The sequence below is a fragment of the Spea bombifrons genome, chromosome 11 (assembly GCF_027358695.1).
Source record: "Spea bombifrons isolate aSpeBom1 chromosome 11, aSpeBom1.2.pri, whole genome shotgun sequence".
Classification (NCBI taxonomy): domain Eukaryota; kingdom Metazoa; phylum Chordata; class Amphibia; order Anura; family Pelobatidae; genus Spea; species Spea bombifrons.
The window spans coordinates 26,929,237-26,953,954 of record NC_071097.1 but is presented as its reverse complement, the minus strand read 5'-3'; the positions used below and the strand labels follow the sequence as shown (position 1 = coordinate 26,953,954).

Genomic DNA, 24,718 nt, shown 5'->3' with positions numbered 1-24,718 from the left:
CTGGCTGAGAAGCTACATTATGCTCTTAAAAGGTAATGCAGTGTTGAGCATTTTTATAAATATGATGTTATGTTAATTCTTCAAGTGGATGCTGTAATTTTTTTGCAAGTCGTGCAAACAACCATACTGCACACTTTGATTTTTACATTTATTTTCCTTCTCGATTATAGCAAACAGTGTTGCCAAGACCTTAATTGCCCATCTTGTCACAAAATAATTTTAGTCAGAACTGCTATATAATCTGTAAAACACGGGGCAAATCCTTGGCTTAAATAGAAATTAGTTTGGCCGGAGTTACTGCTACGAAAGCAGAGACAGAAGTAACGGCATTGTTGAAGGACATTGCTGCCTTTCTATGACTCTGACATGCACAGAACGGAACACGCATACACATAGAAACACATAAAACCTTCATCAGTACTTGGTCTTGTCTTACATTTAGGAAATCCATATGACTATCCAATTCATGTTTAAATTCCCTTACTATATTAGCCTCTACTGCTTTTGCTGGGAGGCTGTTCTTCCTAGCTACCACCCTCTTAAACCCGTTACCAGTGAGCAGTTGGCCACTCAGTATGGCAGCCACAAATCTACTACCTCGACTAGGAAATGGAAGCTTGTATTCTTACAATTAACCTCTTAAGGACAATGAGTGGTCCCTAAACCCATTGAAAACAATGCATTTTGAGCCAGTACATATACAGGCGTTGTCATTAAGGGGTTAAATAATTTAAACTGCAAGTATTGATGGATTTCCATTATTAAAAAAGCATCTTAAAAAATGATGGGCTATATAAACCATCTGGTCGATTTTAAATATGGAAGGACTAAAAGAAAAACTTCTTATTTTAAGGTCTAAAATTTGGTCTAAAATTTGAGTCATGAGATATTATATATGTCATGGAGGACTTCATGGACTTAGTTTGACCCATCTACATTGTAAAATGCAGGCTGCACCCTAAAACCATCCTCATTAGTGAACTGTTCCACTGCCAGTTGCACAAGTCCACAAAACCATGACTTATTCATTCATACACATAAACACTTAAGGGGCATATCACATAACAGCCCAGCACTAGCCAAATCCACACCAAAACCAATGCATGTCTCAGACATCTTCTGGCCTACAGCTCCTCAGAGATCTCCCTTGTAACCAGCAGCATTGTTACTGCATTCATAATGCATGCACTTTGTCTAGCGTTATTGCTTTAAGAGATTTAAAAATTAGAAATAATAAACTACTTTGCTTACTTTATTTATCAGCCTTGAGTGTTTTCAGCCTTAAATCTTGAGCTATACACGTCTCCCTCAAAAACATTTACTTAGACTGTAAATCTAATCCACTAAGTAATTCTCTCTCGCCTTAACACCAAGACAAGAGAAATGCCACGACCTCTATAAATAATCTTTGCTGGTGTCTGTTAACCCCATATTTTTATGATTTTATTTATGTATTTGTTGGCTTTATTGTTTTAATTTTACCTGTGTGAAAACCTCTTTATAACAGGTGATTAATGTTTCGGCTTTGTGTTTTTGAGCTCTTTAAGACATGAAGTAGGTCAACTGCTTGGTTGCGGCTCTGTGATGCGAATCATTACATCTTTTACCGTTACTGGTCCTGCGTTTGCTGCGCAGCTCTCTGTGACAGTATGTCGTGTGATAAAGTGTCACTGTGAATGGCAGCATACGGAGTCATGTCACTCTGTACCAGTCACAAACCCAAGAATGATTTCACTTAAATAAATCCTATCCTATAAATCCTATAATAAATAATATTCTAGTATCTCAATGCTATTCTAGTTAAATAAACCTTAATTTAGGAGCTCCTGTATATGTTTTTTTGTAAAAACCTGATTTTTTAGAAAATGGAGAATATATTTCAAATACAAATAATTGAAATGGAATTATGGTTTTAAAATATCAAGTATGGGTAATCTTCTATTAAAGGGGTTGTCCCCTTGACATCATTTTATAAACACAGCTAGCAGGCTTTTTTATGCCTGGAATTGACTTTACAAACACACATAGAAATGCTAAGGGCCAAAAGAAAATGTCAGCATTTTAATAAACAGCAATAATAATAGCTTTAATGGAATAATGACATCCTGATTGAAAAAAACATGCACATTGAAGTGATTCAGGTCCATTATGTGTATTCTCTCACAAGTAACAGTATCTGCAATATGTATACACTGTAATTGAAAACGGATTTGGATTTCCACCCATACTGCTTCCCTAATGCAACATGTTATATATACTCTATATGTAGTATAGTGGCTCGCATCTAAAGAAAACATTTACTTTTTTGCTGACAGAGTTAAAAGGCCTTCTGAACATGTCATCTAGTAATCTTGCAGGTTCTAAATTGCACTGGGCATGCGTTGCTTTTTTTGCTTGGCAAAATCATGTTAATTAATATTGATGTTGCAATTTTTGTCATACATCATTAACAACAATAGTTTTTGAAGAAAAGCAAGTTTTCCATATCCTGATGATGAAGATTGATGTATTTCGTTATTAGAGCAGGGGTTTGATGTATTTCGTTATTAGCACAGGGTTAATTATGGGGCTTCAATGCAAAGTGCATTTTCACTAAAAATTCAGATTTAGCAATATATTTTTTTTTGAATGCATATTTTTTTAAAAAAAACATTTCAGTACACATGAAGTGTGCAGTGCATTGCCTTTCCAATAAACAAGTATATATGTATATATTTATATACTATCAGAAGAAACACTTAGAATGTTACAGCTTGTAATGCATAACCAACAAGTGATCGTCTTTAGGAGGGACCCAAATCCATGTGCCTCTACCGGACCCTTTGGAAAGAGGTGGCCCACTTTGGCAATGTGCAGTATGAGACCCAAGTTGCTAAAAAAGTGTCCCTCTTTGGCCCTTTAGAAATTTGGGGGTATACAGTGGGTGGACAGTAAAGGCTAATGCCTGTCCACTGTTCTATTCTTTCTGTGGCACTCAGATCTCCAATGCATTGTAATTTAGTATTTTCTTTTGTCCTTTTCTGCCTGTGAGGGCATTTTAGTAAGTTAGACATATTGCCAGCATTCAAGGCTTCATATATTCACAACAATCCCCCATAATTTACATGCATGCTTGGGGCAGTCCAGGCTACAGCACCCAGCACATATGCTGGCATGGTGTTGCGCAATACAAATGAGACCAGATCACTTCATTACTAATGGACTGCGGAATATTGAAATGCTCCCAGCAAAATTAGTACGAACAGGTAATTAATTCTAAACACCTCAGCCACGAAATGATACAGGGGCAATATCAGCTCTTTAACTTGTAGTTTTACAGCAGATTTATACATTTTTGACCTTCAACCTTAAATGTCAGGATGGGGTTAAGAAAATGCACCTTTTATCTGTGTAGCTACATTTAGGTACCTGTGTTCTCTATGGTGCTCTACCAAAGTGTGACATTTCTTATTAGCATCATTTTAATTTCAATTAATAAACTGAATTATGATAAATATGTGTGCATACGCAGGGATAAAGCGAATCTGTTTCTAGTGCCAAATGAATGCGATGGATTACCATCACCTCTGTCGGATTCCACCAACAGAACCAGATTTAGGTTATCAACAACAGCCTGACCTGCGAGTTGGACGTGGACCCCCAGGAATTTGCATAGCACCTGCCTGTATGGGACGCCCATAGATTCTAGTGCTTAAATTGTAAAAGTACTTGGCTCACTCACCAGCACAAACAGATATAGATAAGGACGCTCTTTAATTGAGCCTCAAGAATAAGCTTTTGTTGATTATTGTTAAAATAAAAATAAAAAAATCACGAGGTCTATACATATAATACAGCTATAGCTATGTATCCAGTATAATGTTTCACAGATTGTATCAATATTTACAGTTCCGTATACATTTTTACTGGGAAAGTGCTATCATTTCTGTAATGCAGTTAGTTTATTCTTCTCCACTCAGTATTTCTTGATGCCTTCCAAGAAAGAGAGAAGAAGAAAAAAAAAAAAAAAAAAAAAAAACGCCCTGAAGGGGAAAATGTATTCCCTCATTGCAGCCTGAAAAAATTCCATCGTCGGGAGGGAAGCCGGACTTAAAATACGGTATCCTTACTTGGGCTCTGCACCTTGGTCTAATGGTCAGTCCTTTTGGTATATTTACCAGTTTGCAATCTGGGCTGATTAGGGTAAGTTTATCATAGGAAGTGCCGCATATTGAACCAAATTACTCAAGTGGGGTTTTTCAAGATCTCCGTGTACAAGAAGAAGTGGATGACTTAAGATTGATTGAGTTGCTAATTGATCCTCTTGTGTAATACATCAGTTTCCTTCTCGAGCAGCTTTCATCCCTTCTTACTCTTGATTTTCCTTGTTTATCATAAAACATATGTTCAGTTACCTTTTCTTCTAACCCCAGGACAGAAATTCAGCGTATTAGGAAGCAAATGTTTGTTAATTTTGTATTTCGCATTGGTGCGAGGTCACTGCCGGTAGGTCTGTGCTGAATGTGTGCTCTCTTCTCCTAGTTAAAAGCTATAACTATGAATGTTTAGTTATTCAGATATTGTCAGCTATGATGCAGTTGGTTAAAAAGTAACAAATGACTTTGCTTTCCATTCCTTGGCATGTCAATGGCAGGTGAATTTTTTTGAATTCTAGATTCAATGTGATCCAAGGACTTTGCATTCGAGCCTTAAACCAGTTGTGCGTTAATTGATTCTGTTGAGATATGTTCTATTGATCTCTAGGTTTAAAACCTGACCCATTGATGTGTCGTTCGATACATGCTATACCATGGCATGTAAGAGTAGAGTTTTGATAGTGTGAAACTAGATAAAACAACACATGCAATTACCCAAGAAAATACCAATTTCTTTTGAGAAATTAAATAAAATTGCCACTAGTCAACATCATAGTTTGTCATCTAGAGCCTTAGAATGAATAGTTTTAAGTGACGTGCCTTTACCTGGTCATAACTGCCTTTTAGGATAATTGAGAATTTCCTTGACAAAGAAATACCTTGGGGAGATTTTTTTGGAGACCATTTAACTTGGTCATTTGACTTGGTCATTGTGCTAACCACTTTACTTAAAACATTTATGTAATTAGTTATGTTAAACAAAAGCTCTCTGATATTCTGTCACAAGGTCGGCACTATTGCAGTTGCAGGTTCTATGGATTACACGTTGGAGTCTTGTCTCTTAGATATCACTTTATAATAAATTGTTTATTTTTCTGTTTTATACTTTGTTACGTTTTGCAACCCAACAAGTAACTGTCAATGAACTATGAAGCTTTTTTTCTTGATATAAATCCTACCAGTTTCATTGGTTTTATATAGTTATCTAGAACTAGAGATGGCACAATCAAGGAGCAAAGTCTAGTTACATGATTATCGCACCCTTATCAGAAACACATAGCCAATATAATGTGCTTTTTTTTTTGGATTAATTAAGTCAAGGTAGCATTTTCCCTTTAAATGTTGAAACTTGTCATGCATAGCATGGGCCTTCATGACATATTGACAGCATAGCTTAGTGTTCTTTTTATCCTAAATCCATGTAAAATACTAAAAAATAACAGGATTATCATTGAGCTGTCATTAATTTTAACAGCAAAGACCTAACCGGAGTTAAAAAGGGGGAGTCATTTCTAATTCATAATGTCACAAGTGCTGAGCATTGAAGACGGAGTGCTCAGCTTATGGATGCTTCATCTTTGCAAAGTGGTTCATTTACGGAATTGAAGCCAAGTACCTTTTGTACCATACAGGATCAAGAAGCCTTATTGAGGATTCAATAGGTACATTTAATGAACTCCAAATGTTCTCTTGATGAACGGAAAACTATATTTAAGATGTCTAATCAGAGAAGTAGAGATGGGAGAAGAGTGAATTATAGTGATTTACAAGAATGTAATAGCAGTGAAGAGACCTGTTGAAAGAAAAAGAATAACTTTAAATGTTTTTTTCCGTATTGAGTAGATGCGTGCGTGGTGTTTGTCCGTTTAATACTTTATTTTTATTTTAGTGTAAGCCTGGTACGCTCAGGGCTAGTTTAAAATACGATAACTCACAAGCCTAATTAGGTCTCCAATTTCTCACTTTATTTATAAACGATTTAATCCGTATGTAATTGGCAGTTAATGTAGCCTGCTGGTTACTGTCTTGGACTATAACCAAGATTGACCTCTAGTTTAAATTATTCATGTAGAGCGAGGCTACAGCAAACTCTCCGTACAGAGATACATAGTGAGTGCAGAAAAGAACTTATTGGCCCATCTTCTTAACTGATTCATTTGTTAGGGTGACTTCATGAACTTACAAAGTGTCCTTGAATTAATTTACTGACATTATATGAATGTGCAGACCTACTTATGGAACAGGGATGATTTCTAAGGCCAATTTATAGACTAGATGGAACCCCAGATGAGATTTCCCACTGATGTCCCCACCATAATTGTTTTTAATTGTAATGCCTGTAAGGTGCACTTGGCTCAAGTCCTCCTTGTGGTCTATAGGGGTCGCAAATAGTGAATGGTCATTATGTGTGAATCCAGCTCCTGAAATAACGTGGATATGTGATGCATAACGATAAAAACACTTTTTATAAGAAGTGAAGAACTCGCCTATTTACTCCGGGACTCTGGTTTCATTCCTGTCTAGCAGTTGCCTGTGATGCCAAGTACTAAAATAAGCCCTAAAGATTTCTACAATATTGGGGATGTCCATGATCCTTAAGAGTTCGGACGTTCAAAACGTTTATTTAAATATAGCCCTGCTTGGTGGCAAAATGGTGAAACATTGAATGTAATCACAATAATAGAACTTAATACAGAAAAAATCACATGGAAGAGAGCTTTATCTGTAATTTACTGAACATTTTATGAACTTGATGTGTGAAGTGCTTGTACTAAACAATGTACAGTGTTCTAGTGCTTATATTGGGATATTCATAAAGGTATCCATTTGATTGTAATATTTAAATCATAGATTTTACAAATTAAAAAATAAAATGTTAATCCAAGAAATCTATGTTGATAAATAGCAGATGTTTTTTTCTGTAGAAGAAATTAACAATAATCTTATTTTTAGAGAAAAAGTCAAATTAAAATAACATAATCCCCTGTCGTTAATTAAGGATCTCTATCCTTTCGGAGCTGAAATAAACAAAGCAAATTACAGGTACAGATTTTTATACTAGAGAGCAATCAAGCAGCCTCTTCAACATACATAAAATGTTTTTTTTTGTTTTTTTTTTAGAAACTCTGTTTTTCTGATGAGACGTTATATAGAGCTGGTTTAGCTTTTCATAATAAAAACGTGAAGCGAGGGCGTTAAAACCACAACTCTCTCACAAACTCTCGCTTTAGTGAATAAACTCCAAATCGTGTGTTTACGAGGATGCTAGAAATAACATATGTCATTCACCAAAGCCAATATGGAGCCCACTCAAACACACACACGTGTTAAATATTCACCATATGTGTCCGGGAACGGAACCCAAAACTACGAGATCTCGAAAAGTAACTCTTGTTTTTCCTGCTTGCTTTTCTTACAAAGCAGCCCGGAGATTTCGCTGTAATGGAAACTGATGCAAAACGTACAATTTCTTCAGTTTGCCATTAAAATAAATCAAAGCTGACTGTTCCTTTAATGTGTTTTTGTTGCTTTCTCAGGCTTTAATGTGCGCGACCATACACAGCACTCCTGCCTTGGACTTAAATATTATGATGTATTTATTGGTTTAAAACAGTAAATGTGTTTCTAAGTCTCTTTCATTTTTATTACAATGAATGAAATATCCAGAGAACAGACTTTTACTGCATACTTGAATTATCTATTGGATTTTAGTTACGTTTATTTTAAATACGCCACACCAAGGAAAGCCATCCAGATGGTAATTACAGTTTGCTTTTAAAATATTTATATATTAGTCTGTTTAACAACTTCAGTGTGTAACGATAGGTTCAGAACTAAAGAAACGCGTAAAATAAATACAATTTAAGTCGGTAAGGTATCTAGCCAAAAAAAAAGAAGTAGCAATAGACCTTTTTATGACTTGCTGTATCTGCGTGCCACGGATCCTTAAAAGAAACCACCATCCTCCGAACAGCCATCACCAACAAATTATAAGCCGTAGCCCGATCGCCTTGTCCAACCTCAATGCACTTTTATCTAAAGTTGCTCTAATTTTGTTAAAAAAATATTCTTTTGGAATGTATTTAAGAATACAGGGGACGTCCCCTGGAAAAAAAAATATTTATTTTCTTTAAATGTTGAAGCCAGTAGGTTACCATTGACCAAAACCTGGTTGTATGCAATAAATTAAATATGGAGGTTATATACAGTGTTTCCATTTTACTCTTTACTCTTGTATAACGGTGTGCGAAAGATATGTGATATTTCACAACTAGAAATATATGCCTTGGTTAAACTGTATTTAGACCCCCCGGACTGCACAATCTTATATCCTTACATTCTAAACGGCAGGAGATTCCTTCAGATTGCACAAGCTGGACACCGCTGGACTTTTTATTTGTCTTTATGCTGTATTTAAATTTGTCTTCCTATTTTCCCAGTCCTCTGAAATCAGGGGCTGTTCATTAATCGCATGCATTTTTAATCAAATCGTCTCAGCAATGCATACAGCGAGTAGGCAGACTAGGAACAAAATGCAGGTTATTTAATTCAGACCGTTTTTTCCCTCTCTCTCGGTACATTGATGAATGTGCTTATGACATGTAGCTCCTAAATGTCTCGAGGTTATCGCAGCACTGATGTCTATTTCAGGAGCATCTCCGGATTCTGAAAAGGGCACAGTATGTAAATAGAATATGAATATAAGATGAATTTTTTGCGAAACGCATCTGTTAACAATATATTGTTCTGCGTGCTCTACCAAGTACTGATTGTGGCACCGATATGCATATAGGCCGACTGAAGCCACACGGGAGACGGTGTTAATTGAAAAGAAAACAAAGGGGATAAAGGGTTCTGTTGCGGAAAACATCTGGTTTATTAGGAATAGCATTCACGTGCCGCTCATTCGTTACTGTACTGATAATCTCGCCAAATGTCATAAAAAACCACCATGAACTTAAATGCCAGTTACATCATACTGCACTGTAATAATAATAAATAACGATATATATGTCAAAGCCAGGCTGGTTTGGGAATGTATCCAAGCAGAAAGAAAAGTATGTTCTCCAAAGGTTAGTTTTTTGGTTTTATTCCAGAAACAGTTCTAGTATCGCTTGGCTTTGTGTGTATCTTCAGTATAGTTCAGTTAGGGTATGAGAGGTTCGCATCATCATGCATGCCCATAGTCACCACGTGATAACGCAGTGCTGGTGGAACTTGTTTATGCCGTGAGGACGGGTGATCTCAAGACGCTGTATGACTGCTGAGGATGGGTCTTCCAGATCAGTCTCAAACGGTGGTGTCTTGGGAGATCCTGCAATGCTTGGTCCTTCCCCAACCTGACTAACTCTACATTCAGCTTCTCACTGCTAGTAAAAGACACTTCGTAGACCATGACATAGATCATTGTCACAGTTTCAACTGCACACAGAACCGGATAAACATACCATTAAACTTTATACTTTATTACCCATAGCTGATTTCTCAAGGAGATCATGGTTTTCACAATGAGAACCTCTGGCAATGGCATATATCATTCCCTTTTCCCCTATATCATTCACTTTTTTTCTCCTATGTTTGCACTCGTCTAACTCTGCATTCCTTTCACATCCCTTCTTTCACCTGATCTTAAAAAGAAATCTTCTTCTCTTTTAGATGAAACTCTGCAGAGCCGGCGTGTGCTCTATTATGTATGTTATAAACAATGAATGTTTTCTATGTCCCGGTGAAAAACCTTTTTTTTTGCGTTGAATTTATAAACAAATTTTAATACAAATATTTTCTTAAACCTCTTTTTCCCAAAAAATGAATTATCATCGTTGCTTATTCAATTTGGCGCTCATTGAGTGGTTGTTTATTTTGATATCAATCTTTTATCAAAGCCATGGAAAGTCATTGTGTTCAGTCCCAATTGGATTGATCGACTGAAATGAAAGCCTTCATTATCTTTCCATCTAACTTAATTGGTGTGACATTATAGTAATGCCTTTTGTAACCTCATTTAAAATTCCTTATCAATCATGGCATTCTTAAACCTTCTGAAATTAGCCGAACCTTCATTCCAAGCGGTGTTTTCTGAACTGCATGGCTGAAGATTTTATTATCTCTTAAGGATTTAAATTGCACTGCAATTTTGTCTGAATTTGTTATCATAGAATAACAAGATTTTCTCCAGACTCTCTAATCATGGAGTAATAATAAGCACCAGTGACTCCCTTGCTATGTCATCTTGATTAGTGGTCAGAGAAGAAGTTGTACGTGGCTCATCACTGGTGTGACTGGGAATCCAGCTGGATCTGGACCTGCAGAGATCTATTCTGTCTTCAAATGTTAACCTCACCCTGCGCTTTGTGGATCCATCCTTCAAAATAAAATCATCCGTGTACCGTACCGCTAGGAACAGGTTTTCTAAAATGAAATGCCCTCGTGGACCTGGTGAAGCCATTGAAAATCCTAGAAATGTATGAATTTGGGACAATGCAAGACACGGGGAAGAAAGCCTACACAATTAATATATAGGCTGCGTAATGACTCGAGTGTGGCGGGATGGTGCAAATAGCTCATTTTAAGGGCTTTTATAATATTTGTGGAGTGTATCCATGTACGATTTTTATACGACAACAGCAACATTCCTACTTAAAGCTTAAAGGAAAAATTAGATAACAAAACTGGAACCGGTTTTAATTGAAACCTGGTAAATCTGTGTTACCATATCTTCATCTAAACGAGTCTGGGATTCAAACACAGAGTTTGGTCACTACAATTTGGATTCTTAAAAGTAAAATGCATTTGAATTACTTAAGCACAACATTTACGTACTTTTTCGTATGATTATTAATTACCAGTAATGTAATTAAAATGGTTAAATATTTTTTCTAGCATGTATTTTATTTATAATATTTGTAATACTAGAAAATTACAAATATATGTCTTGAAAGCCTACATGCTGCTCTGTATAGCCTGATAGATCAAGCAAATGCAACTATAAACATCATCTAGTGCGAGAAATGAACTCTCCTATCCCGCCGTGAAAGACGAGTTCTTTAACGGTGACTGATTGTTATTATTGCATGCTTTGTCATGCGCAATTAAATAAAACCAGTGTAATGTCACTTCTAGGGCATGTACCCTCGTACTTGTTTCTAGACTAATGGCATTAATTAGACTTTACTGGAATTTTTTTTTTAAAGGCGGATCGATACCTATTGGAAACCAAATCTTTAATCTGGTTTAGTTTCACCCGGTTCCGTTGTTTCTCTAAGTGTATATAAAATACCTAATATTGTTCTGTAAAAACATACACGGTCGTTTAAAAAAAATGATATTTCTGGTGTTTGATAATTGGTAGAGCGACAGTATAATGATGTTCGATGTAGCAGAGGGTCATTGGTGATTTTGAAATAGAAGCAAATGAAGGCATTTATTGTAGGCTCTCGAGAGATAGAATTTGTGTCTCTATTTCATGATTATTTGTTGGCAGGAACAGAAAATTGCTGGCACTCTACTAGTTGTAGACACCTTTGCCATACTAAATTAGCCAACCCATCAGACAAAGGCTTTCGGGGCATCATTAGAGGTATATCATGTCCCCTACCCAGACTAGGCACATACACAGTCTGTATTAGTGGCGCATGAAAGGGTGGGCTTTAATAGTAACCCTTATATGCACCCAAGCCCCTTTTCACTTAGACCAGACTCAGTCCTGACAGAGTAACCAACGTTTGGCAGCGTCGCAGCCTTGTGTGGTATTTTGAGCCGTTATTGTGCCATCAAGTGCAGGAGGGGAATATTTCAACTCAGATAGTCTTTGTGAAGTCTGATTACTGACATTAATCATATGTTAAGTTGATAACAAAGTTATAGTGGATGCTTCCTAAAATATTCTGATTATGTAAATTGCTTCTGCATGTTTTGAATATGGCTTTACTCATGAAGTTCCAAACAGCCGTGTCGGTGAAATATTCCAATACACTTATTCTAACTTATATATACGTGTGAAAACTATCTAAAAGGTGTGCAAATCTGGGTAAAAATAGTTGTCTTCGTTTTTTAGATTGTTATTCATTGTACTTTTTACGGCATGATTTTTAAAAGAAAACCTCTTTTTGTGTTTTTTGTGTTTTTTTTTTTTGTTTTGTTTTTTTTTTTTTAATTTTGCATTCCTGCCTGCATTATGCATGTAACATCTGGATTTTGGTTTTAAATGTGTAGGCTGATATGCATGACACCTGCACGATCTACTGACTTCCGCCGATAGTATGGGAAATTTCAGGTGCTTTCTGGTTTATACCGAACTGAAATGTTAAAATGTTATAATTATACAGTTTTCCCTTGGTTTTTCCAGAGTCTTCTTACGAGCAATCAAACAGTATGCTGACATGCTAAACCAAAAATTCCTTGATCAAGCCAACTTTGAACTACAGGTAAGAGGAGATAAGGCTTGTTTGATTGTTGCGGGCAAAAGAAGCCTTGATTGTTCAGGCCCTAAACCATTCTTAATATACTGTGTCTCAATGTGATGCGTCTTTACGGTAAAAGAAAGTGTTATTGTGATATTCAAAAAGTTTATTGGGTATTTATCATAAATATTCAGGACAAATACTTTAAGTATTGTGCGTATTGTAAGCAATACTATAACAGCCTTACAACTAAGACTAGAAATAGTGCTTTTTATTTTCTATAATGCCACATAAACATGCTATCCTTTGCTTGGTTTCCTACTTTCCATTCCTGTCGGAAAAACACAGCTGGCCATGGGGCGCTAGGCAAGAAAATGAATGGTTGAACTGTCGCTTTACAATACGAAAGGCCTACGTCAGTCCCTATAGTAGTGTTGTGGCCGTTGGCGGGGCTTTCCTCTTTACCAGGAACCCCTAGACAGTAGCCTGATGTGACCAGTAAGATCCGCGTGTCAGGCAGGTCCTGCTCTCTCACATGACTTCGCAGCAGTGCTTGCTTGCAGCTTGCTAAGTTTCCCTTCATTCGAATACCCAATAGTGCATGGAGTCGCTTGCCAAATTACATGTGTTGCAATGTGATGTCACCTCAGGCTCCTAAGGTACATGGAGGCATGGTGTTACATCACACTCCTTTAAAGGCTCCTCTCCTTTTGAACATGTGCTGTGTCTGCACCATTGCTAGTGATACCCAGGAATTGCGACATGCCCCCCCTGTTATCACTGTTCTAACCAATATGAGACAGATAGCAACTTTGGATCTGTTGCCCTCTGCGCCCTCTGGCACTGTGTTTTCACATTATTCCACTTGATAATTTGGAATTGGGGGAGTTAACAGGCTGAGTTGTTAGACCCCCTTGAAAGCCTAATCTTGATTACAGCTGCAGGTTTTCCGACTCCGCCGCTTTTCTCTGCCTCCCCGTGTCTTCAGGTTCTGAATAAGTGTGAAGGGAATATTGCTCAGATCTGCTGACTAATAAAAAAATTCTGGCAAGCTCAAAGTCTAAGACGCACTGAGTGTAATGTAGCCAGAAAGTTTCCATGATGCCAACATAAAACATAATACTCTATCCTGCCTAGATGCTGAGAAATTATAACCGTTCTTTTAACTGTCACTGTAGCACATTGTCCAGCACAGTTTTTATAATTAATTAGAAAATACAAGATGTATAATTTTGTGGTTTAAATAATGATTCAGACATTCAAATCAGACAGCGGCAGGATTTAGTTTTGCAACAACAAATTGAATTGAAGTTCATTTCCCAAGCCCATCATAAAGTATTGCATAGGAAGCAACATTTAAATGGCTCCCATACTACTGTTGGTATTTGCAATTACTATAATTCTTATATGGCCAGACATGTAATATTCTATAGTATTTTCAGAGGTTTTTAACATGACTGGTCTCTTATAGCAATGCCAGACATTTGAATTTTAATGTTACAAATATATATTTATTGGCACCAACAGATTCTGCACAACACATACTCCAGTCTTCACCCGGATGTCATTCGGGTGAAGGATATCATTAAGAATTAACAATACATGTTATATTATGATGTTGGTGATTGATGCGGCTATTTTTATTTCCAATAATGGGAATTTCATATATTACTTTTCTTTTAGTTGTGGAATAACTACTTTCACTTGGCTGTGGCTTTTCTTACTCAAGAATCCTTACAACTGGAGAATTTTTCAAGTGCCAAAAGAACTAAAATTCTTAACAAGTAAGTCATGTCTGATCTTTTTTTTTTGGAGGGGTAGGGGAAGTAGCATCCTCATCAACAAGTCCAAGCACTTGCCATGCCCAAGCTTGAATCACATATGCCCCGTTGCTTTACTTTAACTGTACATTTCTTGTAGCCACAACTAAGCCACAGGAAATTCTCGTAGAATGTGGCAGTTAACATAATCCTTTTCAGTGGGGAACATCAATTGTTATATTTGTATTTCTAATGAGAAGAAAACATCCCTTCTATACCCAGTTCTTTACCCAAACATTTTATTACTGTTCTCCGAACCTCTGTATTGTCACCGCTTCTAAACGTGTTTAGGCATGCTAAAAAACTAATGATGATTAATAGCCCTTATTGGTTATTTTGGAGGTTTGTGGGGGTTTTTTTGTTTTTTTTTCTTTCACATTGGAGCAATACTGCACATGTTTAGTCAGTGTATATAATGCTCTCCTTTCGAGATTCAATGGTGGAATGCACGCATCATTTAAAGGGTTATACGACAAGTGGATTGTGGTTTTATCCCCCCTTTCTTTTCGCATGCTTCATTATTCAAGTCGTACTAGATGAAGGGAGTGAAGTGGTTTCTTGAAGCATAAAAGACATGCTAATCCATTTGGTTTCTGATCTGGTGTCTTGAGACCTTCTGTGACTGTAGCTTACCTTGACAGCCCATGAGGATTTTCAAGCTCTAAACTAGTTATTTTAGATAAATCTTTAAGAATATTTACTTGCAGATTGAAGAGTTTTAATGATCTTATGTTGATCAATTAGTCTGTCTGAAGTGTTTGCACCCAGTAGAAGGAAGACTTAAAGGATCACTCCAGCGTTGTTTTCTTGATTTATATATATTTATTGGCATTTTAACTCCGCCCCCAGCTGCCTCTCCTGAAAGAAGAGAGCATATCGCTGTATTCTTCTTGCACATGCTCAGTAGAACTCCCATTGTAAAAAGAGGGAGCTGACCTTTCATTGAAATCATTGGATGTGGCAGCAGCCAATTACATGTATGCTATCTCAACAGGACTGTTTTGGTAGCATACTAATCAGCATAGGCATGTTTACATACTAATGCACTAGCATTCATTGAAGTCCATGCAAAAGGGACAAATTATGAATTAAAACAAAAAGAAATTTTGTTGGAGTGGACTATTCCTTTATGGACTTGGGACTCTAATTTCAGAATCACTAGACATAACAGGGCAATAACAGCTACCTTCCCTGGTTATGATGGTCCTGATATTGACCTCAAAAGAAGCTGCATGTCTGACCTGTCCAAGACATTTTCTTCTGCCTTTCTTCTTACCTTTTGCATGATTCTAGATTCAAGACAAGCTTTGGTCCAACACTTCACCATCTGTTACAAGATTTTGCAACCCCAGCAAATCCCTGTGCCAATGGATCATCTATTCACTTTTATTAATTAATGAATAAAACATTAAAACAAGTTTGTATTTTTCAGGTATGGTGATATGAGAAGGCAGATCGGCTTTGAAATCAGAGACATGTGGTATAATCTAGGTGAGTTTCATATCACATCGAAGAAACCGTTTTCACTATTTGTTTTAAGACTATTTTACTTTTTTTTCTCTCCAGAAGAACAAAAATGTGTATTCTGAGTGCATTGGATGCTGGCAGCTACCTAATAGAATTGTTTACTCTGTTGAACATTCCATGTAAATGATAAACTGAAATTGTGTTTGTGACACTAGAAAACACGGCTGTGAACTTATGTGATAATTGCTGTGCTTCATGTGCGTTTGTCTCTATCAGCTGTAAAATCTTTATCACGAATACAGTAAGGGATTAAAAAGGTACATGCACTTTGTGCACTCTTTTAAGTGACCACTAACATATGATTATGAATTACAATATGTTTTTGTTTCAATTGTATTCCACACAGACAAGACCTATGGTGGTTGTCGGGCTCACTTAAGCAAAAGGCTGCACAAATGTAATTTATCGCCGCCGGCCTTAAAGTGCCACAGCTCATTTTATTATTCTTGTCTGGTACTGATGCAGATTTTCCACTGGTGGTGTTTTTTTGGGCTGAGGTTAGCAGGTGCCTTAGTTTCCATCCTGTTCTACGCACAACAGGGATTTCAAAGCAACAAATGGTCCTGTGTAAGAATTCGGATGGCATAAAATAGCACATTTCACTCCGTTGTTGCATTCTGTGATTTAATGCTCATACAGTCATTACTTTTTGTACATGTTAAGCTCCCTAGTATGCACAAAGGCATACCTATTAATATATATGGAGTGGTCAGTGAAGTTCTACGATTTCCGCTACGGAGCTGTAACATCGGAAGTGATGGAGCAGCCCCTGGCACCAGTTCTGCTGAAAGTAGTATGGATTTTTTGCTCCCGGTTCTCTTTATTGCCTTCAAAACAGATTCACCTCTGACAAGAAGAATGCAATCATAAAATGCTTATAGCAGTCATAAAACAGTAAAAGAGTCAATAAAAAAACAAATAGAAGAATAAATTAACAGCAGATGAGTGTTGGGTGAAAGGATGACAGCTGGTGATGGATCAGTAACTGTAGTGACAAAGAGTAAAATGTGAAGTTATGAAAACAAATTGAAAAGTAAAAAAATCTGAGGTCGGCTACACAGCTTACTACGTAAGATTCCACTTATAGCGATGTGCAGAAGCGTAAATGCTGCTCTCTTCACTAACCCCTTAGTCTAGCAAACCTTAAACGCTGGGATAATTAAAAAATTGTAATATCCGTGCTTCTTTCCAAGGAACTTTAAAGGAAACAAAATATTTTATTTCTTGAACATAAAATACTACAAAAGGTCTGTAGTGCGCTTCCTTGTGACTTAGAAATTGTCGTGTCCAGAGGATCCAGAAGATGAAAAAACCCCATAGTTTCTCTTCAACTTAGACTAATTGTACTTTGTAGTATGTTAAGTGCATAAACTTTGGCATATGTGTCATCACAAGATTACTAAAGAATTACATTGAGCGGGGGGGGCGGTTAGGCAACAATTGGAACTGACGTTCGAGTAGTCTTTCATACTCAATTCCGTGTTGATCACCATCGTAATGGAGAGTTAGGAAGGACCAACAATGGGAGTGTACCATTAAATGTGTTATTTTCACATGCTCTATTATGATCACTGTCCATTTATACCGTAATTATCGACCCCTTGCATTGACATGTGACACTAAAGAATGAGCCTTAGTCAGAATATCATTTTGCAACTTTTTTGCTTCAAGCATTCAAAGTACCGGTTATTTTATTCACTTATTTTGAGAGTACTCAAAAAAATAAAAATACAATTCTGGTGCAGAAAGATAATTTATACATCACACATCAAAAACTTGAAACTTATATAAAATAATGAGCACCTGGTTGAATGTCAAGTACTTTCCTTGAAGGGTTCTCGTCCATAAATGTCTTTGCAATCATCCTACAGAAGTATTTTTGCCGACGAGATAAATCTATGCAGAACAACACTGATGATACTATTTTTTTTCCACCTAAATAAATTTCAGATATTATGTAAAAATATTACTAAAATGAATTTGTGTCTTGTGCAGATTTTAAAGTATATTCTTAATGTTTTACTTGCTATTTTATAAAAAAAAAAGCTGTAAGGGCCAGATTTCTCATTGAACATGTGCTTGGGCCACTATGGTTATGTTAAAGCCAACAGAAGTGGCTCAATAGTAACTACTCCCACCCTATACACGCACCATCCACTTTGACCAAAGCCCTGCCTTCCCTCCATGCCACTACCGAAGTCCTTTGTAAAACCTTGGTTTCTGCTGATACAGCAAACAAAATCCCGCAGAAAGTCCCCCTTTGCTTTAAAATGGTGTATATATTTAGCACAACATCCACAATTATGCTTGCTATGTTTCTTTATCAAGTCCTCTCGGCTTCTACGTCTTGTAACATACAACATTTTTATACCCGTCAACTATCCCATTTTTTTGTGGCACAGCAAGCTGTGACATTGCATTTGCAGCACTTACCATAGTCACAACTCCCACGTTGCCACCTTGTGTCTAATTTCAGATGATCATTGCAGGGTGGCTAGACAAGTACGAAGGGTTGGTGTTCCCCCGACCAGTGTTCCTCTGCTTTGCCTCTTAACATCTTACCCCTGCCCCATCTCAAAGGATGATGCCCTGGTTTGGACACTTGGAACGTTAGATTTTGCTGTTCAACGGGAAATTCCAGATACACCAGAGAACGCGTTATGGTTTTTACATGGCATCCAGTGTACGAAATTGTTTATTGGGTGATTAGGTCTCCACAAAGTATGCTGCCCATAATAATCATTAGATATACAATTTTCTCCATAGTAAAAATAAAGCTGATTAGTATGTCCTTCAAAATTATAATTTTAAGGATATATCCTCCAAATGACATTGAATCATCAATTTTGTCTATTTTTATAGGAGGTTACAACACTTGAATTCCCTAGGTCCAGAGAATATATTATTTTGCTGGTGAGGTAGAGACCGTAATATATTTTTACTTAGCTGTCCCACAGCTGTTCTTTGATCTTTTATTTCTGCGGAGGATTTTCAGGACTTTATAGCCTTCCATAAGTAAAACCTGGACTTTAATGCAAGGCTTTTCACTTTATAATTGTAGTAGGATATATCACTTTTGTGTTTTTCTCGTTCATTGATAATACAAAAATGTGATGGACATTATCGTTCCCCTGATTTGTATTAAAATGCCTGCCTTGTGCGTCTCAAAAAATAATTTTAATTATTACTGTACAATTACAGTAATTATTTACATAAGGGTAGATAACCCTATGTGCTGAAATCTATACTCAATATTCCACTACCACATGACAATTTAATTTGCATATACAGACATAATTATGCCGATTTTAAAAAGTTTACTTTGTCCTTAATATCTTTGTACTAAAAACTATTAATCTTAAGTGGAAACGTTGACATTGATGCTGTATTTGACAAATAACTCAGTGTCAGAAACATTTGTTTTATGAAACACTGACTTTGACATTTTTTCAGACATAATACATGAAAACTGTCATAGACGAGCATGAAAATAACAGCGCTGAGCAAATACTGGGGTCTGGGTTATAGCTCCTTCAAGTATACACTGCAAGCCGTTAAACATTTTCAGGGTCACTCTCTTAGCAGAAAAGCTGTGATATTTATTTTTAACTATTTCTCCAATAGAATGGCATTTGATCAGAATTTGTTTTCTCTATTGCTGCCTTAGTTTTGGGTTAATGCTATTCACTAAAATATAGCTTTGGTGTTCCCAGATGACATGTGGACAAAGTGTGTTGTATAATGAAGGCAAGTAGCTCACCTTTCCTGACATTGCCTCCCAGTTTATGATTTTTTTGCATGAATCCCGTTGACCTGGAGTCTCCGGGTGAAGTGTTGCTTCCCTGAATCTCTGGGTCACTTTCTTTCTTCTCTGGCCAGAGGAGAGGCTTTTGACCGTGCCCACTCCTGTTCCTACTCCTCACCCACTTCCTCATCTGGCACTAGCTCCTAACCCTGCCTCCTCATGAAGCCACTCCCCCATTTGGCACTAGCTCCTAACCCTGCCTCCTTACAAAGCCACTCCCCCATTTGGCACTAGCTCCTAAGACTGCCTCCTTATGAAGCCACTCCCCCAGGGAGTGTTCTGGTTAATTTATAAACAGAATTTCTGCTTTTTGTGCACTAATTGTCCACTAATCCTTCTAGAAAAGAGGAACATCGTGAGAGAATCTGGGTATCAAAGGGAGACTGTTCTTCCCAATGTTCACAATGAATACACATCACAAATTTTGGGGATGTGTCTTCCTTTATTAAATGACTCGCAGCACATGCAGATTGCAGTGATCAGCGATAATTCTGATTTTGCATTATGTAGTAATCTTTCTACACTGTTTTCTTTAATAACATTTTGTCTTGGTTTGGAAGTCAGCACGGAGTTTTATTCTGCTTGGATCATCTGACGTTACATAGAGTAGAGGCAGACTCGCCGTGAGCTCTCTCTTACCCTCTGTCTGATTTAATTCCAACAAATGTTTAAAGTGTATGCAAGTAAACGTGTCTGGTTTTTGAAGTCCTTTCAAGTGCTCCTTTTATTCCCTCTTGAACAGTTTTCTGGTAATTGTACTTATAGACTGTTTAAATTATAATAATGCTGTTCGCTTTCTGAAGGTTATCGACTTAAATAAGGACATTCCATGCAATCTCAAGCCAATAAGAAAACAAGACATCAGCATTTTTCCCATTTTTATGGCTTTTTAGTTTGTCTAAACTATGGTAATATTTTCCTTTTAAGGGCAACACAAAATCAAGTTCATTCCCGAAATGGTTGGCCCAATTTTGGAGATGACCTTGATCCCTGAAACAGAGCTTCGAAAAGCAACCATTCCTATCTTCTTTGACATGATGCAGTGTGAGTTCCATTCAACAAGAAGTTTCCAAATGGTAAGTTTGTTTTAATGATAAAATGGTGAAAAGCTTTTAGATTTTTTTTTTTTTGGTCTCCATGGTTATTTTCCATATGCAATAAAGACCACAAGCATCCCCATTCTTGTTTTTGCTTAAATAATGTTGCCCCGCTCCCTTGAACATGCTCAAAAAAAGGTAGGACGTGATCATAAATGGAAAAGATATGGCGTTGGGTGTATCTAGCATGAAGACACTCTTGTGTATTAGTTTGAGGATGGCAGGAGCACAAGCAAGGACCAAGCTGGTGATGCTATCATATACGGGGATTAAACTGCTGCTTAGGGGCCCCCAGAGGCTGTGGGAAAGGAGAACCAATTTCATCATAAAGTTCTGTGTCTACAATGTATCTTTTAAAGTAAACTTGTCATCATACATATTGTGTTACTTTGTTTATGTATAATTATTTTCACTTGCATTACTTAAGAGGCCACCTCAAATAATTTTATTTTAAATTTCCCCCAGCTACCAAAAATGCCTCCTTTTATTTTTTTTTTTGGGGGGGGGACCATTTGGAAGGTGACTCCAGCTCATACATAAGTTTGGCATTTTGGGCTGGATCGTGCTCCAGGTTGGCTAATGCCATGGCCAGATTCTCTTAAACGCAGACTACGGTGCACTTCTCTGGTGCTCTAATACTCTAACAATAGTGTAGGGAATTTAGTTGTGAATATTTTACTTTGTTATCCATGTTTTGTTTTTATTAAAAAAGTATCTGTTACCATCTGAAAGCAAGCATCTTCAAATTGTTTCCTAACGGTTTAGCTATTTTGTAATTAAAATCCTAGTACCTGTACAACAAATAATTTCATAACGGCTACACAGACACACTAAAGCTAGTTTTCATAAATGATTTTAATGATGCCCAAAGCTGTGTAGGTGACAGATCAGATTTAAAGATATTTTTTATTTAATAGAAGTAACTACTCTGTGTATAAAGCACATATTTTAAATCATAGTTATGGACAAACCTTGTTAATTTAATATGAGCACAACACCAGGAACTGCATGGAAACTCAATAAAACGCAAGCTTCCGATGAGTAAAAAAAAAATATATATTCCTGTAAGGTGCATTTTATCTGAGAAATACAGTGACATCTTACTGATCTTCTGTTCACACCCACACACTTGTAATGAGTCTCGGCAGGTCAGCGTGTGTGAATAAGCAGAGAATTCTATTAGTTTTTGTGCCAAACTCGTCTTTATTTTTGTATTTTATTTAACAATTATTGACTGTATTGCAAATTGTTGAGCTTCTAGGACAGGGGTTCTCAAACTGCGGCCCTCCAGCTGCTGCAGGACTACATCTCCCATAATGCTCCTTCAGCTAAGGGGCTGGCTGAGGAGTATGGGAGATGTAGTCCTGCAGCTGCTGGAGGGTCGCAGTTTTGAGAACCCCTGTTCTAGGAAGACTCATCAGGGGCACCGACATTCTTCGCTTCACCAAAGTGATAGCACTGTATACAGAAAGAGACAGTTTAAAGAGACAGTCTATCGCCTCAAACAACCTCACCAAACATGACCGTGCATTAAAGCAGTCAGGACTTTAATTTGCAATGTTTTAATTTGTACATAGTAAAATATTTATCATTAGACCCCCTGGAACTCTCGCACACGCCAGCACTGGAGATGGCTAGTGGTGAGTTCACGTGTGTGCAGCGGCAACTACGAGATGCATTTGACCGACCACATCTCCTCCTTGACTAAGAGCTTTGGGCAGGGATGGAGTCAGATGCATATGGCAGGCATTCTGCTGAATGCATTTGCGAGGAGGAGAAAATTATAATTAAAAGAGGACAATTGGGTATGCATTAAACTGCCCATGATGGCTGGAGCGCCCCTTTACAATTTAAGTGTTCATTATAGAGCCAATTTTGCTATTTTGCAAGCAGATTTTGAAGTAAATGCTCAGAGCTTATAGAGTCCTATCCATTTCTTACAGTTCTGTCTATCCACCAAAGTGTTAGTACAGCGACAAATTGGCTGTTCATTGAAGTCATGATGGCATTTGACCAAGTTGAGGAAAGAGTGTGTTGATTTGTTGGAACATCACCGACGACATTATAAAACATAACTTTTTATATTTTTTATAATAATCTGCTATCTTATGTGTACAGTTGTTTAAAGTTGCCCTAAATAAATAATAGGCACTGATGGTATAGTCAAAGCTGTAGGCAACTACAAATTGTTGAAGGTCACATTTTAATATTTAAATGCCAGCTATAGTCTGAGTATGCAGCAGTGAAACAAAAAAGAAAGTTTATTGTAAATACCATTAAATGTTACATAAAAAAACAATACAATGTACAATCTCAAGCAAAAGAAATAATGGGCTATCTGTATCTATATTTTAATGTTTGGGTGAATTTGGAAAAATTAGGAAATTGCATTATCAAAAGGAAGCATTATCTTTTCTATAATAAGAATTACAGATCCCTTTAAATGCACAAAGTGAAGAAGCGCTTTTTGTTTTAGTGGTGCCTTATGGAGACTTTTTATGTATTTCACTTACACAATTTTATTTGTAAGCAAATTTTCTGGTGTCTCAAACACAATAGGATCTATTCACTAAAAGAGGACTTTGCTGGAGAATTGTGGTTTTGACTCACTATCCATTATGAAGGGCTAAAATCAACAGGTTTCTCCAGCAAGAGAGTCTGTCGACCCTGCATTATGTATATCTTAATAGACGAGAAATATTACTGATTGATACATTATACAGGGCCAGCCAAGCTCTGGCAACAGACACTTATTGGAAGGGACCTTCGTAATGTATTGTGAAGTCCAAGGAGCTAAAATACAACTCTTCTACACCCCCCCCTTTTGGTGATTAGAACCCAATATCTCTTAGAACTGTAGAACCCTGTGATACACTCATACACGGCAAATATTGTTAACGCCTAGAAAATAGATGAGAGCGAGGATCCACAGATGGGTTTGGGTGCCAAACCAACAGTGTTGTTGAACCGGTGGAAGTGAAGATGGCATTCACAGATTTATACAGCAGTCCTTTGCCTGCTAAGGGTGCGATGTGTATACTATACTATTATACAGCCTCCTGGGTATCCTCCAATAACAATATAACTGCTGTTTTAATATACACCAGAAACAAATCCCGAATCCCACAGTAAACTGTAAGGTAGATAACACTCAAGACATTTATGCATCACAATGCAGGTGAGTAAAGTGCAAGGGCTTAATAATTATTGGTGCAGAGAGCATTTAAGCAACTAGAACTGAACTCATTAAGATTTAATTGAACATAGACCTTAATGGACTGAGACATTCAAGGCGAGGGAATTATGCTGTAGCTTGAATCCCAAGGCACTTGTAAGTTCTAAGATTTACAGCAACAATAATTTGGGACTTGCTGCAGGCAGTGGCATTACTGTATCCAATGTATTATGTAATTTTCATGAAAGTACAAAGCATGCAAAATCTCATCGTTTCAATCTCGGATATTTTCTTCTCTAGGGATGGGCTACTGTAACTAAAGGCATTCACTCCAGAATCCATGGCTTTCTGGAAATTGTGTTTACAATCCAATAAATAGAAAACTTCTATACTTTATATGTCGTTCTCGATGCCAGATATGTTACATTTAAAAATGGCAATATCCTGAAGATGTGGTAAAATGAGGTCCCATGGAAAAATGAATATTGTTGTTTTAACAGTAAATGCAATCCTCTATGCAGTAATGGACGTTGGCATTAAAGAGAACCTGGTTTTACATCATGTTGTTCTGATAAACGTTCTTTATCTGCAGGGGGCCACCATTGCTGTCTAGCCTACAAAAGTCCACTTTGTCCTACTACTGATCCATTCATTTAAGACTCCTTTAGCCCCAAGCAATCTAAAAGAACGCTTCTCAAAGTTAGCATTAACAATAAAATACAGTTATGAAAATGTGCCTTAATCTAATCAGGACCAGGT

The 24,718-nt window shown here is 37.0% G+C and overlaps 1 protein-coding gene across 1 annotated transcript in view; it reads left to right on the top strand.

Moving 5' to 3' along the window:
• The window catches only part of DOCK1 (dedicator of cytokinesis 1), a 142,967-nt gene that overhangs the window by 81,229 nt on the left and 37,020 nt on the right, over nt 1-24,718 (top strand). Inside the window, exons 30-33 of the mRNA XM_053451222.1 lie at nt 12,481-12,559; nt 14,219-14,319; nt 15,788-15,846; nt 20,615-20,763. Of these exons, the coding sequence (XP_053307197.1) occupies nt 12,481-12,559; nt 14,219-14,319; nt 15,788-15,846; nt 20,615-20,763 (388 nt within the window). The remainder of the gene's footprint in view (nt 1-12,480; nt 12,560-14,218; nt 14,320-15,787; nt 15,847-20,614; nt 20,764-24,718) is intronic.